Genomic DNA, 18,208 nt, shown 5'->3' on the forward strand with positions numbered 1-18,208 from the left:
TGGCCAGGGCTCCTTCCGTTCTGTTTCCATGTATTTCTACTAAAGGCCTTCTCTGACCCTTCCCAAATTTGGGTGAGGCTCTCGTAACAGCCTGTACTTTCCATTGCAGCGCATCACATCACTCATCCGTGCTGGTTTGCCACGCGGTCCCCTCTGCAATACGGTTCAGGAAGACTGCGAACCTGTCACAGCCACACACATCTAGCAGAATCCAGCTTACAGTGACCGCCTCCCTCGCTCACGGCTTCGCATTCCACAGTTTCGGTCACCCACGGTCAACTGTGGCACGAAAATATTAAATGGAAAGTTCCACAAGTAAACAGTCTGTCAGTTTTAAATTGCATGTCGGTCCGAGCAGCGTGATGAAAGCTCACGCCACCCCGCTCCATCCCGGCAATGAGCCCGTGATCCAGCGTCCCCCATCCCGGTACGTGGGCTGTGTCGTCTCCCACGGCCACAGGAGGGGCGAGGTGGGGGCAGCACAGTGAGGTAGCCTGTGAGGGCTATGTTTATCACAGTGTGGTGTTGTGATCGTTCTACATCCGCGGTCCCAGGCACCCACGAGGGGTCCCAGAACATATCCCTGTGGGCACAGGGGGGACTCCTGTGTGTACTTGTTTCACAAAGACATATTATTTTAACACAGTTCCCATTATGTTAAAGACTGAACTACATCTGAAAAACATCTTCTCAACCAATTCAATCAGCAAGCAGCTCACCAAGAGAAATGGGAATCACTCAAACTGATAAAAAATGAGTTAATACCACACAATGGGAGAGTTACACTTTTTTGGAAAAAAAAAAAATAGGAACACTCGTGACTCAAAGAATGGGTTCTTTGTATCCGCTTCTGGACCAGGGCTAAAAACGTGTCAGTGGAGCAATGCTCATTTGTATCCAGATAAGAATGTGGTCTAAATATGCTTACTTCTCACGGAACTTTCTCCTCTGGGTGGCTAATCTAATTTAAAGTCCAACGAGGAAGATGAAAGAGTAAAAAGAATAAAAGCCCATTCAACTTCCATCGGAATAAATAAAAATTATTATATATTAAATATAAATTATTATTTTTATGTAGAGATCCTATCCTTTTTACTTCTTGAATCCAACAATGCTGCTCTAATTTTACATTTTTTTCTTGAACTAAATATCACTAAAAATAGAGATTTAGATGTTTTCAAAGATTTTGCTTTTGATCTTCCCACCCCATCCAGACGTTCTGCAGGGATCAAGTTCTTTCTGTTATGTATCAGCAATACTATTATTTCTCTTGGCAAAACAAAAACACAATACACAAAGTATACTAGAAATATCTGGTTCTTTTTAATCAGCTATTGATGGTATAATAAAATAAATTTAAGTGGCACCTAATTTGAACATTTAAAATAGTTCACTGAAGGGCAATCTACAACACAATATGTTAAGCCTAATTGTTAAAATAACACCTTTGTTTTTTCCCAAGAAAAGAGAAGTAAAGGCATGACCGACCATTTGGGTCTATTTGCACACTTACAGATGATTTGGTAGGTATATTGGCAGGACCGTGCTGGAAAACCAATCCACTGGATTTAGAAATAATGGTGACACAAAATAGGAAAGCTGTACATTTCAGAGTTAAAGAAAAATATCCACCAAATATCACAATAGATCTTTTAATGACAATTTTTTAACATTAGCAGTATTGTTTCATGGAACACCTTTTTCTTTGAACATTTACCTAAACGTTCAACGTATTAAATAATTTATAGAGAGAAATAAGTTTCGTGTTCTGTACAAATTAAAGGATCCATGAATATACCCTCCCCACCCACCCCCGCCAAAGCTCAAATTCGCAATGGTCTCAGCAGAAAACAAACAGTTCACAACTGAAACAGAATGACAGCAGTACAAAAGTTTACAGAACTCCTCCCGCGTCACTTCTCCCAACAGCAAAGATTACAATGACGGAGCTGACGGATCAGAATGTAAAAATACTTGTGCAAAACCGCATTCATTGTTCTTATCATTTAATAGAGGTAAAACCTATGAACACACATCGACAGGAATGAAGGAAAACTACACAGAAAGCAATTCTATTTTAGACTTCAAACCACGTAAATTCTATTTCTAAACATTAATGGAGACGCGGCACCAAGGGCAGCCGGAGCAGCAGAGAACTCGGCGACGCCTCCGGCCAAGGAGGCCGACACTGGAGCATGCGCAGTTCCTCTGCGCCCCCGCACCCACCTTCCGAGGCTGGAAACGGCTGTAGGGCTCACAGCTCCCGACAATGTCTGCCTTCTTGAAAGTTGGAGAACATCAATGACACATTTAAGAAAGTCCTTTCCCCCCTTCGAGGAGTGTTTCTTGCATCCCTGGAAATCCTTAGAAGAGCTGAATCATAGACTCTCGGGATTTCCCTACACCAATCCACTTAACTGGGAGGGGAGGAGAAAAAGGAGAAGAAAGTATTAATTCATTTATAGGGTTCCCTCTTTGAAATGAACAGATCCCCCACTTTTCTCACTGTCTCCAATGAACTCCAATTAGCTGGATGTGCCTTTTGTCCTATTCTGTCAGCAGACTGTGCCAATTTCTAAGCCACCAGAATGTGCACAATTGTAGTCTGCCTTACCGATTCCTGTTTTCATGGCATAAGAGTTACAGTTCCTCGATCCCTAATGGTTGGGGGAAAAACCTGGCCCAAGCCAGCAGAGACCTAAAGAGCCTCTGATTGGCTTCCTAAATAACTAGACAAGAGAAGCACCCCTGATGAAGGGATGATGCTAAGAGGAAGGACACTGATCTCCCTGTAACTTTTATGTCTCATGAAAGTAGACACATCTGGCAGAGGGTACTGTTTTGACTTGCACAGCCTTAGGAACTGCCTACTGTACGAGCCCATGGACATCACATCTCTCATCATCTGCACCTCGTGGGTAAATCTCATTGTATTTCACAGACATCACTGTTACTCAAAAACAACTGACTATGAGGAATGAGCTCACCGAATCTGACATCAAGCTAGGAGGGGCAGCTGGCAACATGGAAACCAATGTTCACGTTTGAGATGAACCACAAATAAAAATGAGACACAATACAAATTCATATGGAGGATACCCCCCACCCACCTCACTTTCTGTCTCTCGAATCTCCACCAGTGCAAACAGAAAAAGCAAAGGGTTAAAAGAAACACTTCACATAACTGGTTACAGCCATAACTTGGCTATGCCTAATTCCCTGGCTGGCTGACATTTGTGTTTTCATACAGAAGCTTTATCCTTTATTCTCATGTTTTTCCAAACCAGATTTCCTATTTTCTGGACCTATTATTTCCTAACGTCTGAAATTCCCCCAATTCTCAAGGGTGGTTGAACCCCAGATGAAAAACAATAAACCAGCTTTGGTGGTGATGACGATACAAAAGGGCTGGTTATTAAGGGGGAAGAAGAATCAAGAATCGATGGCATAGGGTGAAAAACAGGCTGACGGAGAGGTCAAAACCAGTGAAGTAATCTACTCTCTTCAGGCATAGGAAGGATTAAAGAAAGATGATTACATTTACTACAAGGAGTAAAATTACTTTATGTCTTCCTAGGCATCCATGCAAATCAGAAGCACTCTATGAATAATAATCTTTCATCTTATTTCAAAGGTAGACAATGAAGCCCAAAGTAGAAAAAGTTAAGCAAGTTGTTCATGAAGTGTTTATATTTACCTGGAGTTTGAAGCTCATCTTCAATAAATCGAACATAATTTTGTGCATTAACAGGTAGTTCTTGAAACGTCCTTGCATTTGATATGTCTGTGTTCCATCCTGGAAGAGTCTTATACTGAACTTCAACTTTATTTAAGACTTCTTGGTTTGCTGAAAGTTAAAAAGTAAGCATTTCTAGCCATAGTGTATACTGTCCATCGTCAAACAATTTTTGAAATGTCATAGGCGCACAATCTCTTAGAGAAACCTTTGAAGCCAGATGCGTTTTGGAATTCAGAAGTTTTCAGAGCTTCGCAAGCTAAAACAGTGCATTTGAGGTAGTATTTTATAATCAAACAGATTTCCACAGCAACACAGGATTACTCACTGTGAGCAGGCAGAGTATTAGTTTCAACACCAGGTCAAGTCAGGTTTTGCTGTCAAATGAGTTTCAGTGCCAAACTTAAAACTTCTGATTCTTGGAGCTTTCTAGACCTCTGCACCCTGGGCCCGTACGGTGCCGGCAGTCTCACAGAAAGGGGGCCGGCACACTTGTTCTCGCCGGGGAGGCCTACGGTTTCTGTGGCTGTGCATGGAAGCTTACACGGAACGTCCTCCAGCGTCTCACCCACCCACTTTCTCTGCAACGCCCCCTCACAGGAACCGAAAGTGCACGAAAAGCAGACCAGTGCCTCCGACTAGCACCAGAAGGAGGAGGCCGCACCATATCCAGATTTCCCCCTTCAGGATGGAGATATGCGCCCCCCCCCCCCCCGGTGGGGGGAGTACGGCTGCTGACGACTCCCAGTTTACAACGTCCCCAGGAGTGCCCTCCACCCAAGGGAGACGCCTGCCTGGAGCAGCCCACATCCAGTGGCTTGTCTCTGTGAAGGTGTCAGGGACCAGGCCACTTACCTACATTAGGGACGACTCTGAAGGGTCACTCTAGCCCCAGAGGCCCCATGGAACCAGCTGAGGCTTTTATGTAACTACTTTGCCCTTCAACTTCTCCCTCTGCCTCACCCTGCTTTTTACACTGTTGCTCAGAGTACTCAGAACAAACCACCTGCAGGCAAATCTATCAGAGTCTGTTTCCCAAGGGACACAAGTAAGCCAGCTGGCGCCAGAAGGGGCTCGAGAGAGAGGGCCCTACACACAGCTGGAGCACGGCCGGCCGCTGGGCATGAGGACCCCAGGGGTGGCAGGCAGAGCACGGTGGCCTTGGCATGTTACAGCCGTGCAGCTGTTAAAACTCTCAGGGGAGGGGACCTGGGATGCCATGCTGGTGGCAAGTGCAGCGCTGGCAGCATCTGAAGCCCTGAGAGATCAGCACAGGGAACGATGGACCAGAGGGCTCGAGGTGAAGGCCGTTCTCGAACCAGAGGAAGGTGACAAGAGACTCAGTTTACGCCAAGTGTGAAAGTCAGCACCTCATGGGCAGCAGCTTCCGAAGAGAATCCCATCTCCTAGAGCTGAGGCTCAGGCCCGGGCTCAGCCATACAGACAGCAGAGTTCCAGAAAAAGCTGAATTCTCCAATCTAGCAAATCTGCCCTGACAACACCAGTGCCCTGTCTGGGAAAAAGTGGGACCCTGAGACTTTAGGTGGCCCATCTGAGCTGCTGCACTGAAAACTCCCGCGTTCTCAGATTTGCTGATGGCCTGCAGACCCACTCCCACTTCCTGCTGAAGGCCGGGGCTTCCCCTTGCTCCAGGGTGAGGAGGAGGAGGCCTCTGCCTCCTCCTCCTCAGGTCCCTCTCAGGACCTACCTGCGCCTCCCCTCCTAACCAACAAACAACACCCAGGGCTGAGGCCCAACGTCACGTGGCCAAGGGAGCACTGGGCCTGCCGAGGGGGCAGAGGGACTGCATCCGGAAAGGATCTGTAGGGCTGAGCCAATGAGCACTCGGAGCCGAGAGGCGTGCGTGCAGCTGGAGCCAGAGGGTGGCTCGTGGATGCAGCGGGTGGTGGAGTACAGGGTTGGACACGAGAGCGCACTGCTGGGGGCGTGCCCTCCCTCCTACGACTCTTGACACAAACACGCTGCAAACACACACTGGGAATGTTCCTGGAAGCTTCAAGAAAGGGATGACCCACACCAAGGAGATGTGTCAGAGCCACTCGAGGTGGGTGACGGAAGGAATCCAGAAACTCAGAGGGGCCCTGTTTCCAGCCACGATGGAGTGGGTCTCAGACCCACTCCCAGCATCAACAGTGAGAGTGGACAAACTGCGTGACAGCTCCTTCCAGGCAATGCGCAACAGGCAGCACAGAACCGCGAGTTCACAAGCAAGTCTTAAAACCACTCAACTCTCTGCCCAGGGGCAATGTCATGACCGCTGGAAGTCAAGACACTGGCGTGACACTGCAGCCAGCAGGGGAGTGGTCTCACTGGCCTGAGCAGGCAGATGCCATAGTTCAGGGAAGCTGAAGCTGCTCGGATCAAGGTCAAGTGTCAGACAGGAGGGAGCTATACAGAGGAAGACCCAGTGCCTCCACCCCAGAAGTCCATGTCAAAGTCCCATGGCTAAATTTCAACTGTACAGGCAAAGAGTGGGACCACTGGAGGATCACCAGATAGCAGCTGCCACACAGGCGAGAAGGACAGAGATTCCAGAGGGGCGGGCAGAAGGGAAGGGACAAGGCGCACCGCAGCTCCAGCACTGCCAGACTGGAGATCTCTTTGCGCCTTCCTAATGTAACTCTCCAAACGTGCACTCACTGAAAGTGAAAACCACAGCCTGGAGTGAAACCCACTGCAGACGCCTGCACAGAGCCCCACGCCCAGATCCCCGCCCAGACCCACAGAGAAGACAGCATCTGGAGACCGGCTCACAGTAGGCGAGCGGTTTGGAAAACACCCTGGGCTCCTCGCATAACTATGCTAACAAAGCACACACCAAGGTACCACGGTTCGAGAGGACCAGCCAGTGATGTGAGTGCCCCTAAAACAGGAACCAGTGTTCTTTGGAGGAAGGTAACAGAATCTCAGTCTCTGCAACACTCAGGCAAAGTCATTAGACACTCCGACACTGATTCAGACCCAAGGAGAAGAGCAGCCGAGAGAAAGCAAACTGGAGTTGGCCCAGAGGCTGGACAGACAGACGATGAATGACCTTAGGCGTTTCTAAGAACCTGAAGCTATCTATCGTCAATTCCACTGACCGGTCATCATTAGCAAGTCACAGAACCTACCAGCCTACCAAGCTTCATTAAACCTGTCAATATTCCTTTGCTTGGCATAGTATTGTAAAACAGCTAGACGAGTTAGTTCCCAGTTCCTATTTCCGGATGCTGGAAACATTTACAGAACTCCCCGAGTAACTGAGGAAATCATTTCACTAAAGATATGTCTGAAAAAACACATTTCCTCAGTAGGAAGTCTCCCTACCTCCATCCACTGGAGACACAGAACAGAGGCTGGAGAAAGTCATTCACGTGGCTCGGGGGGCAGGGCGGGCTCCTGTACGGAGAGCCTGCTTACCCCGACAAGCAGGGCTCTGGCTCCCAACCCACCCCTCTCCAGGGAGGGAGGAGTGCCTACACGGACTGAGGAAGATGAGAGAGCTGGGCTCTGAGGAACCCCGGTTCTTCGTTTCCATTTCTGAGTTTCATGCTGCAACCCAGCACCCAAATGCATAGCAGCCATGAAAGAAATGCCAGTACTAAGTGGATATACTTGTACTGTTCACAAAGGGCATAATAGCCATGTGGCTATCTATCATAAATTATACCGAGGGGCTTTAGGAAACTGCTGTAATATATTCATTCACTAATAATATTTATATACATATCCTAAAAAAAATACCTGGGAAATGAGGTATAATTTCACCATCTAACTTGTAAGCGACTCCGACTTTGATTTCTGTGAACATGTCCAAAATATCCAATTTGGTAAGTGCCAACCTAATTTTAGGGAAAAAAAAAAAGAAAAAAAAGACAATGTTAAAACAGCAAACTGTTAAAGGCCCTAACATCGGACTTGTGGAGGGAATAAAGGAAAATCCACACAAACCACAAAGTCCGAAGCAGTTCCGAGAACTGGCTGACAAGCCACAGTGGGACAATGCACTGATGAATCTTCCTCATCGTGAAAAAATGACTGGACTCTACAGGGAGTTTCTTTTCCAAAATGATAACAGATTTTCAGTGGCTGAGCCACACCCTCTTGCTTAGCTTCCTTGTGATCGGCACGTACTGGGGGAGGGCTGCCTGCAGTACGGGACACGGCTGGGACCCTGGGACACGGCGGGACTGCCTGTCCCACAGGGGTGACCACGGGCGGATGCGCGTTTACACGAGTGGCGTCAGCCCTCACCTCTTCACCCCGGGTCCAGTCGCCTCCTCCCTTCTGGTCAGAAACGGTCACAGGAGAGGGAAGAACACACACACCCCGGACCTCTTTGTGGCACATCGAAACCCCCCAGTAAAATGACCAGAAAACAGAGCTTTAAGGAAAATCTGTGGAAGTTAGGTACAACACTAGTTTAGGGTTCTCATCCACACATTCTTTTTCTATTCTTCATTCTGTTCTTTGCTAGAGGCTGAGCCTAACAAATGCAGGCACGGATATGTGCATTCACATTTGTGTGTGTGTGTGTGTGTGATATTCACTGAGCATTTTCAGTTGGGTCAGGCAGTCTGCCATACGCTCTCACATTTCTCACCTAATTTTCAGAACTCCCCTTTGAAGCAGGTAAGAATAGTATCTAGAGGATGATTTTAAAAAAGGCACAGAAAGATTAACTTGCCCAAAGTCACAGAGCACAATGCACAGACCTGAGGTTGTCACCCAGCAGTCAGACAGCAGTCCAGGCCAGCCCTGAATCAGTTACATGACGCTCGCTCTGTGCACGGACTCTACCTTAGCTCCATCTACCTACCTACCTACCTACCCACCTATCATCCACCTATAGTTACCTACCTACCGTCTTCACTCCCCTCTACACTCACACACACATGAGAGTACCAGCAGTCCTTCCTTCCAGCCTTGAATGTCTAGGAGGGTAACCAGGGTCCCCTCTCCCTGTGTCCTTTCTCCTACATCTTGGTCCACTTCTACCCTGAACTAAAATTTCATTTTGAAGTTAAAGAGAAAAATCTTTCTACTGGTGTACTATGTCAAGTCTGCATTTCACAGAATGTAACCTGTGGTCACGAACTGTCCCGTTATTTCCTGAAATAAACATTTCTGAGAATACTCACGCAGTGAATCCATTAATCATGTGGGCGTATTTAAGCAAAACGAGGTCCAACCAGCCACACCTTCTTTTCCTTCCAGTAGTTACACCGAACTCCCGACCCCTTGTTTGCAGTAACTCTCCGATCTCCTGGGGGCCAGAAAACAGAACTTTTAGCGTCGGGATACCAATGCTATCAATCGAGTAGAATCATACTTAAGATCAGGTAACGAGTCAGAGTCCCTGTGAGGTAAATGTCTTTCGGGAAATAACTAAGTGGAAGATAGAATTCCATAGAGAGGATGGGTTTTATGTGAGGGGGGCATTATTTGGGATAGATCCACCTTCGGTTTCATTTTTTACCATACTTTAAAACCAATATTTTTAATGATGTCATATAGATCACTTTCTGAAATTCAGATTAATATATAAAAAATATAAATGCTGCATTTTAAAAACTAAGTAGTTAGTATTTATTAAAACAGACAACTTAAGCCAATTGCTCTAAGAATAAATGTAGTCTGATAATTTCCTGAAAACCATTATGCAAACTTGCATCTGATAACTACTTATTGATATCACAATGCTCGTCTGAAAAGAATTAAAGTAGAAGAACAATGTTCAACAGTCTCAGCTGCAGCCACTTCCTACAGCCTAACTTTCCCACCTATGCGCTATCTCTTCCATACTTTACACCTTTCTGATTAAAGCCAGCATTTCCTTACCTCATAATTCGACATTATTACAGTGACATATGTTTTCTAAAGTTCACTCTGCCTTGTTGGGTTCCCAGCCCCACCTGTGTGGCCCAGGGCAGGTTACTCCCGCTCTCCCAGCCTCTCGGGTACAACGGGGACAGTGGCACCACCCAGGTCCCTGAGCTACGGCGAGGCCCCATAGAGCTTCCAGGTAAGCGGCACCTGAACAGCGCCTGGGCCCGGTCACCGTGGACGAGTCAGCCATTACACTGTGTCCGGAGATCACTTTCCCCACTCACCCTGGTCTCCTACTAAGCTCCGGGCTAGAGGAAGTTGTCGTTTTTACCCACTTCCTCCGCCCTCTCAGTCCCCTTCATAAATCCACCTTCCTCAGCCTTGCATGCCAAGGACCTTTAAGCACCCTCAAACCCCTTGTCTTGTTGCCACTCTGCTGCCACTAGTGATAAAGGTGTGTGCGCATTTTTTAAAAGGTCACTCTAACTGGTCTTGCAAATTAAGTGCAATAAATGGAAGATAAGAATTCATTAAGGGAAAAAAAAGCACTAATTTTATATTAAACCGCTTGAATAGGATTTACTGAGACAGAGGCTTACGTTGTCTTGCTCCGTGGGGAAGGCACCGATGCCAACTCTGGTTGTGTAGGCTTTCACAACTCCGTACACTTCTCCGACATTCTGGGGGGGCATGCCCAACCCCGTGCAAACACCTCCCACCGTACAGTTAGAGGAGGTTACAAAAGGGTAAGTTCCTGCAAACAGAAACAAATATTAAATATACACACAGAGAAATACATTATTGCAAAAGAGGATTACTAAGGAAAGCCTGCATTTGAATATATTCTAGGTATCAGACAGCCTTGACTCTAATTGTGACCACCGTGTTTTGCTCTGGCTGTTTTTGGTTTGTAATGAGGCGAAGACACAGGGGTCAGAGCTGTGCCTGCGGCGCTGACAGGGGAGGGGCCCCTTGGGTGCACGCCCAGTGACTCAGCCCTGCACGGCGGGGACTCGCCTAACAGACGGGCTGTTAAACAATGTGATGCCAACACCTGGGGTCACTCCACCTGTGTAGACTTAAAATCTATGTATTTTAACACTCCCCTGTTAGCTTAAAACAAATTTATTTTACTTCCTGGATACAAATAAGGTACAGCAGCAACCTGCAGTGACAACAGTCTGCTAAAAATTTTGTAGTATTTTAGCAAAATACTACAAAATACTACTTTTGATGTCTATTCAGCGAATAGTTGCAGAAGTGACAAGGGTAAGCTAAGAGGGGTGTACCCAACCCCCAAGATCCTGCTCATACTTAAAATTATTCACTAGATACTTTGCTTTCTAGATGCCAAATTGGAAAGGCATCTTATAGTATCAAAAATACATATTTACTACTAGATATACACTTTCTTTAACTGGTTTACTTGGAGTGAAAGGCCAATGATATGTCCATAGGGCTGAAAGCCATCACACTTGACGTGGACTCTGGCCCAGTGTCCATGGCGTTATGGCTGAGAGGAGACAAATTCACAGACTAGTGAGTCCTGTGGGGAAAAGGGGCTGCACGGCCACTCTCTCAAGGGGAAAGCACCTCGGAGCAGCCTGGCCACTCTCTCTAGAGGAGAGCACGCAGGCTGACCCTCGCCTTGACAGGCTTTTATTGGCTTTAATTTGCATAGGAATATAGGGCGTATATGGAAAGCTCGTCAATAACTGTCAGGCAGTAATGATCAAATAGATAACATTCAAAGAACTATGAGAGCCTATTCTGAGTCAGAGTCAGTTAGCTAAAGGGCCATAAACCTTTGAGGAAACAAACTCATTTCATGCTCTGACCCTTATCATTTTAACTGAGGGTATTAGCAAAGCAGGTTTCACAGGATCTTGTGCATTCTTTCTTAGGCCTGATCGCCCCGGGGAACCCGCCCTTTCCAGCACAGGGCTGCACCACCCTCTGTCATTGTTTCAGGCTTAAGTCAGGCAGGGGAAGTAAGGCAGTCAAGAGATTAGGAGACTTCTCACAGACAGAATGAGGACTCAGGCCATGCCAAAGCCGAGGGGCGAGGGTCCGTCACCCCCTTTTCTCTATAGCTCCCTAAGTCCTTCCCTGAGGGCCCCCTAGTGATCATGTCTGTCTTAGGTCATCCCTCCAATGAGGAATCTTACCCGTCACTGGCTAACCAGTCACGCACTAGGGGCCAGGCAGGGTGAAGTAAAGTGGGCAGAGGCAGTGCTCCTGCCAGGAGGATAAGCTTTGTCTCCTTAGTGGCTTAGGGTCCCAGGGTCTCTCACTCAGCCTTAGCCATGGTGGTGGTGGGGGTGGGGGGGATTACAGCTTCTGAAACCAGGCAAGGTGGTTCCCAACAACACTTATCCTGAGCGATCATGTTTAGATGGAAAGGCCAACAAACTAATGGGGCAATCGTTTGAAGACACTAAGTGTTAACTGTTTCAAGATGGAGACAATGCTCCGAGTCCACTCAGAATTTCTCACCCAAGGACTTAATTAAACAGACTTCCACAGATCCTAGAATACACATGTTTAATAACAATACAAATCACGGTTTACAGTATTTCAAACCCACTGACCCAAATAGCAATTTGACTTTTCTAACAAGCAACAAAACCTAACGTATGCATTGTGTTTTCCACAGTACTTCAAAAGACAGGTGAGTATAGGATGGCAATCTCCCACCACTCCTGAATACGTACACAAGCTAAAAGCCTTGTTTTAAACCCCCTCGATGCCAACATTAACTATTTATGTCTTAAATACTGCCGGGCTCGGTCAAGCTCCCCGTCAGTCACATCCCACTTACCAAAATCAATATCTAGGAGGGCCGCGTTCGCACCTTCTACTAAAATCTTCTTTGGTGGTCCATGTAGGGCCTCGTACAGGAAGTAGACTCCATCTTTCACCATGGGTTTAACCCTTTCCATGTAACCCTGTGGACAAAGTCAAAGACCAATGTGAACGCATACCAATACTACAATATAACCAGTATGGTCAAAATTACCTGACTTGAGGTTGGCGGAAACTGACAAACACAAAGCAGAAAGGGGTAGGTGATGTTCACACCCCACTGTGACACCGTGATCACCTCGTGGAGAACCAGGCTGATTCTCCAGAACCAGGGACGAGACACCGGCTCAAGGGATACAATGGATTCAAAGGTGCAATATTAACCTCTCTGCACAGAAGGTGGCGGCCTTCCGAAGGGCCGAGCACTCACGCTTCACCAGCTTTCAGGAAAATTAAAAGAACGGAGTCCATTACATTACAATTTTATATTTTGTGAAGTATTAAAAAACCTACATTTATAGTCCATGTAACCATGAGTTGTCAAACTTTCATTCAAAGTGTGATTCTCAAAATGTGGTGAGGGCCACAAGAGGCACTGCCGAGCATGCAAATACATCAATAATTGATCACTAAGATTCTTCTTCCGTTATATCCCACTACAGCAAAACCTCTCAGCGGTATTACTAGTAGACGATACCCAGTACTGTTTACACATGAGCATTATAAGCTTTCTGGAAACATTTAAGTTAATGATACTGCTTAATTTTAGAATTCAATTAAAAATGTAGTATTAACAAGAGTTGCCCCAGTGTCTCTAGTGTAAGTGCAATAAAACCTAGTTTCAATTATGCTCAAATATTTAGCCAGACCAGTATGGACTGGTTCCAAGTTCCACTCATGAATTCACCACAGTGTGTTCTACCCACGGATGAAAGTAAGGTCCCCCCTTAGAGGGCTCTAGTCTCCAATCTCAGGCTTATTCCTGTTTTAGTTCTTTTTTTTATGCCTAAAATGTCCAACCCACCATTACATCCCTTGTTCATTAAAGACCTGGCTCACTTATTAAGAATTTTCTTACCCAACTCTGTTCATTGTTATTCATCTACTTAATATTCACATGGAACATGTACAAAATAGAACTGAAAAGCCATATCCATACTTTAAGTACATAAGCATTTCCAAGTTGCTAATAATAAAGTTAAAATAATTGCTGCCATGACGGAATGAAAAGAAAACGGCAATCTATTCTAAGCAACCATCAATACACTGAAATCCAATTTAGCTTGTTCCTTGGAGGGCATTTCTTTTAGGAATTTAGTTAAAAGAGCACAGACCGAAGGTCTGCAACTATTTTAGAATGGCCTATGAGGTTTGTGAACTTCTATTCGGTTCTGGAACTGATATTTATACGTATTTATAAAAAAGAAAGACTACCAATCAAATACACAGGAAGCAGCTCGAAATTCACCAAAGACTGTGGAGGAATGAACAGGAGACTTGACTACTAACCAACTCAGGTACCAGCAACACCTAGGAGTTGCCTACTTGGGCCTAATCTCTGACCAACTACCTTATTTGTCTCCTAAGAGATTAACCCAGTGAGGTATCCCTCCTAACCGGGCTGGTCGGCTTCCAGAGTTCTCTCTCACTTGTCCATTTGTTGATTATCTTCCACATTGCTAAGTGATTTTTATATACAAAAACAGCTCAGAATTATTCAATAGTTTTTTCTTCATCTCCAGGATCAAAACTCCCTTTTAAGTCCCTGGCTGCAGACACGTAAGACCAATGTAAGGCCTATGATTCGGTCCCTACTTGTCTAACTTTGTTTCCAGGTACTTGACTCCTACTGCCTGCTCCCCGCTCAGTGTTCTGCTCAAGCCACGCCGTGTGAAGTCACTCGAACACGCCGTGTCCTTTTAGGTTAAAAAGGGCAGACACTTCGCCTCGCCAGTTCTTATCTGCCATATCTGGGTGGCACTTAGTATACACTATTTCATGTAGAACTTCTAAATTGCCACATAGCCTTCATTCTTCTATTTTCAGTTCCTAACACAAAGCCTGTGTGAGTAAAAGATCCAGACGCCAAGTTGGCAAATGAGTTTTTAAAAGAACATGAGAAAGGTCAGAGAGCATTACCTTGAGTTTTTGCAATTCACCCTCAATGTCTATTTCCAAAGTGGGGTATATAGATTTGTACTGGTTTGCCAGAACTTTGAACCTGAGAAATACAGAACAATCAAGACATCAGCTCTGAGAAATACGGATAAATCAAAACATTAGCTGTCTTTAAAATATTCTGAATAGTATCATTTGATTCACATGGCTTTGGTAGATAAGTGCTCAACAAAATTAACTCCCAAACTGAAGTTACATTCTGAAAACTAATGTCGAATAAAGGAGACTAGTCATATGAATAATGTTATATTCAAAGTATTTTCTGCTCAAGTTCAAGAATATCAACAATATAATTAAGGTTCTGTGTGTGTCTGGTCGGGGGGGGATAACTGAAATCTGTAACCACAAGACTTACATCCGAATTAATTGTATCATACTGAGCATAAAACAAAAGGAGGGTCTACACGATGGTTTTGAGAGAGACGAAGGCCGACGACAGCCATTGATCTCTAACATTCCCAGCGCAGGCGCTCTGGTGGCACGGACCAACTGTTGTCCGAAAATGGATGGAACAAATCACTGAATCCCAGAACAGAGAGAACGCCTGGTACCTCTGATGCCAGCTGTCATTAAACACAATCACTGAGTCACCCTACAGCTCTCTGGTGATTATTAGGTTCCCCTGGGAGATTTTTCTACAAAGGGTCAGTGTCGATGTGTCATTTCTGTTTTGCAAGGTGAGCTTGGTACACGGCAGTTCCCTAGCACCTGCGAGATGAGAGGACACGGAGCGGTGGACCGGAAAACCTGGCGATCAAGACTGCGGGGCGTGGTGACCGCGCTGGCCCCACCGAGGCAATGCCACCCCTCCCACGGACACATCTCTGCTTCCGAGCAGACCGCTGCAACCCTCAAACATAATCTGGTTTGGCCTCCTCGGGGGCACTGCTGTGTCGTCATCATTTTACTCTTCATACAGTTAACCTGAAATTAAGGCTCCATTAAAATAAAATAAAAGTAACTTTAATATGCCACGTAAAACAAAAATGCCGACTACAACTATCCAACTAGAATACTTTCCCAGGCTGCAATCTGAGTTTGAAAAATTCCACAATTCCATTTGCTCTTTCCACAGTGAAACGCAAGCCACTTACCTCTCCGAGAAGCCATCAAAATCCGAAACGAGGTCGCACATCCTGAGCCCGCTCCGAGCAGCTTTGGAAGAGTAAACCGGGCCGATGCCCTTTTTCGTGGTCCCCAAGCTTAAACATAAATCAAAAAAGCTTTAAATTAGACAGGTAAGATGCCATTCTTGTAGTCAGACTGATTTTCTGTTTATGCTGTTTCCTGTAAGCTTCTTTTCCTAATCCTATGGACTTTCTCTGAAATCTAAACCAGACAGTTTAATACTCATTTTTCTCCAACCGCTGGCCTGGAATTTCAGCATGAGAGTCCAGATATGTTTCGCCAGCACGGAAAACAGAAAACGTACTTCTTTCCTGCTTGCTCTTGTCTCTGCTGTTCCTGGATGCCATCAGCCGCTTGATGGAAATCGAATACTGCAGGGAAACAAACAAAATCACAGTATTTGTTCCAAGACAACATAGGAAAGATACAATCTTGTATTTTAAATGACCAAAGTTTTAAATCCCTTCAGTCTAACTTCATATGACAAGTTAGATGCCTTGTTAGAAGCGACAGTAATGGTGGGAGTGAAGGTTACAATACCAACTGGTATATTCACGTAAAAATACGCCCGATCATTCATTCCTAGTTATTAGAACCTGTACTATTTCAAAAATGAGTCATTAAGCCCTGCCAGTGTGGCCCAGATGGTTGGAGTGTTGTCCTGTGCAAGGAAAGGTTGTGGGTTTGATTCCTGCTCCTCAGGGCACAAGCCTAGGATATGGGTTCAGCCCCTGGTTGGGGCACATGTGCGAGGCAGCTACTCAATGTTTCTTTCTCTCTCTCTCTCTCTCTCTCTCTGTCTCTCCCTCTTCCTCTCTCTCTAGAATCAATAAATATATATATTTTATTTTTTTATTATTTATTTATTTTTAGAGAGAGGGGAAAGGAAAGAGGAAGAAAAACATCATGTCTGGTTGCCTCTCACATGGCCACCACTAGGAACCTGGCCTGCAACCCAGACATGTGCTCTGGCTGGGAATTGAACCAGCAACACTTTGGTTCGCAGCCTGCGCCCAACCCACTAAGCTACACCAGCCAGGGTACTTTTTTTTTTAATGAGTCACTAAGAGGGTAATTTTGGACCACCCTGCCCAACACTTCTATAAAGCTCTGTTGACTAAGATACCTGCTTTTCTTCCAGTTCAGCACTCCAGAAACCTAGCGATTATTCTGCCATCCATCTTCCCCTCCCTCACTAGTCCCCAGCACCCATCATCTTCCACCGCCACCGCGGCCTCCTGATGCGTGTGCCTGTCTGCACTCCTGACACCTCTGATCCATAATTCCTAAAGTAGCCAAAGCCACCTTTCCGAGACACAAATATCGTGCCACCCTTTGCCTTAAAAACTCAGTGGGGCTTTCTACTGCTGAAAAGAAATGATGTCTCTGATAAAGAATTACTATCCAAAATATGCAAAGAACTCACCCAACTCAACATCAGAAAAACAAACAATCTAATTTATAAATGGGCAGGAGACCTGAACAGACATTTCTCTACAGAAGACATACACACGGGCCAACGGACACGAAAAGACGTTTAACATCAGTAATCACCAGAGAAATGCAAATCAAAACCACAAAGAGATATCACTTCACACCTGTCCTAATGGCTATTACCAGAAAGACGACAAATAACGAGGCTGCTGGGGTGTGGAGAACGGGGAACCCTTCTGCCCTGTTGGAGGGGATGTGAACTGGTGCCGCCATTACGGGAAAGAGTCCAAAAGTTCCTCAAAAAATAAAAAATAGAACTACCACATGACCCAGAAATTCTATTTCTGGGCATTTATCAAAAAAAAAATCAAAAACACTTGTTTAAAATGACATATGCACCCCCAGGCAGCATTATTTACAACAGCCAAGACACAGAAGCAACCTAGGTAACTATGGACAGATGAATGGCTAGAGAAGAGGTGGTACACATACACAATGGAGTATTACTCAGCCATAAAAAAATAATAAAATCTTACCATCTGTGACAACATGAATGGACCTAGAGGGCATTTATTCTAAGTGAAATAAGTCAGAGAATGACAAATGCCCTATGGTGGCATTTATCTGTGGAATCCGAAGGTCAAAGCAAGCAAGAGAAAACAGAGACAGGTCTATATATACAGAGACCACACTGATGAGGCCACAGGGGAGGGGTGAGAAGGCGAAGGAGATTAAGAGGTACAAATTTCCAGTTATAAAACAAGTCAAGTCACGGAGATGTAATGTACAGCACAGGGAACACAGTCCATAATATTGAAATAACTGTATGGTGACATAAGGTTACTTTCATTGCCATGGTGACCACTCTGTAAGTTATATAGATGTTGAATCACTATGAGTACAACTGAAACAATACAATATTGTATGTCAACTATACTCTAATAAATGTACAAAACAAAACAAAACAAAAAATAAAGTGTGTAATTCAACCATTTTTAGTGTATTTAACCATGGCTTCTTTTCACTGATGATTCTTGCCTCCAAATAAGCAAGCTGGAATTTGTGAACATTAAACACAAAAACTGCTGGAAGGAT

The 18,208-nt window shown here is 45.2% G+C and overlaps 1 protein-coding gene across 1 annotated transcript in view; it reads right to left on the minus strand.

Annotated features, from left to right (window-relative positions):
- Positions 1 to 1,301: 1,301 nt before the first annotated feature.
- Positions 1,302 to 18,208, minus strand: part of ADSS2 (adenylosuccinate synthase 2) — a 40,684-nt gene continuing 23,777 nt past the window's right edge. The window contains exons 5-13 of the mRNA XM_028531373.2: positions 15,984 to 16,050; positions 15,646 to 15,753; positions 14,513 to 14,594; positions 12,390 to 12,516; positions 10,168 to 10,322; positions 8,881 to 9,005; positions 7,484 to 7,581; positions 3,698 to 3,847; positions 1,302 to 2,417 (exon numbers count right to left, since the gene is read on the minus strand). Coding sequence (XP_028387174.1) covers positions 2,365 to 2,417; positions 3,698 to 3,847; positions 7,484 to 7,581; positions 8,881 to 9,005; positions 10,168 to 10,322; positions 12,390 to 12,516; positions 14,513 to 14,594; positions 15,646 to 15,753; positions 15,984 to 16,050 — 965 coding nt within the window. The 3' untranslated portion in view covers positions 1,302 to 2,364. The remainder of the gene's footprint in view (positions 2,418 to 3,697; positions 3,848 to 7,483; positions 7,582 to 8,880; positions 9,006 to 10,167; positions 10,323 to 12,389; positions 12,517 to 14,512; positions 14,595 to 15,645; positions 15,754 to 15,983; positions 16,051 to 18,208) is intronic.

This window comes from Phyllostomus discolor, chromosome 15, assembly GCF_004126475.2.
Source record: "Phyllostomus discolor isolate MPI-MPIP mPhyDis1 chromosome 15, mPhyDis1.pri.v3, whole genome shotgun sequence".
NCBI classification, from domain to species: domain Eukaryota; kingdom Metazoa; phylum Chordata; class Mammalia; order Chiroptera; family Phyllostomidae; genus Phyllostomus; species Phyllostomus discolor.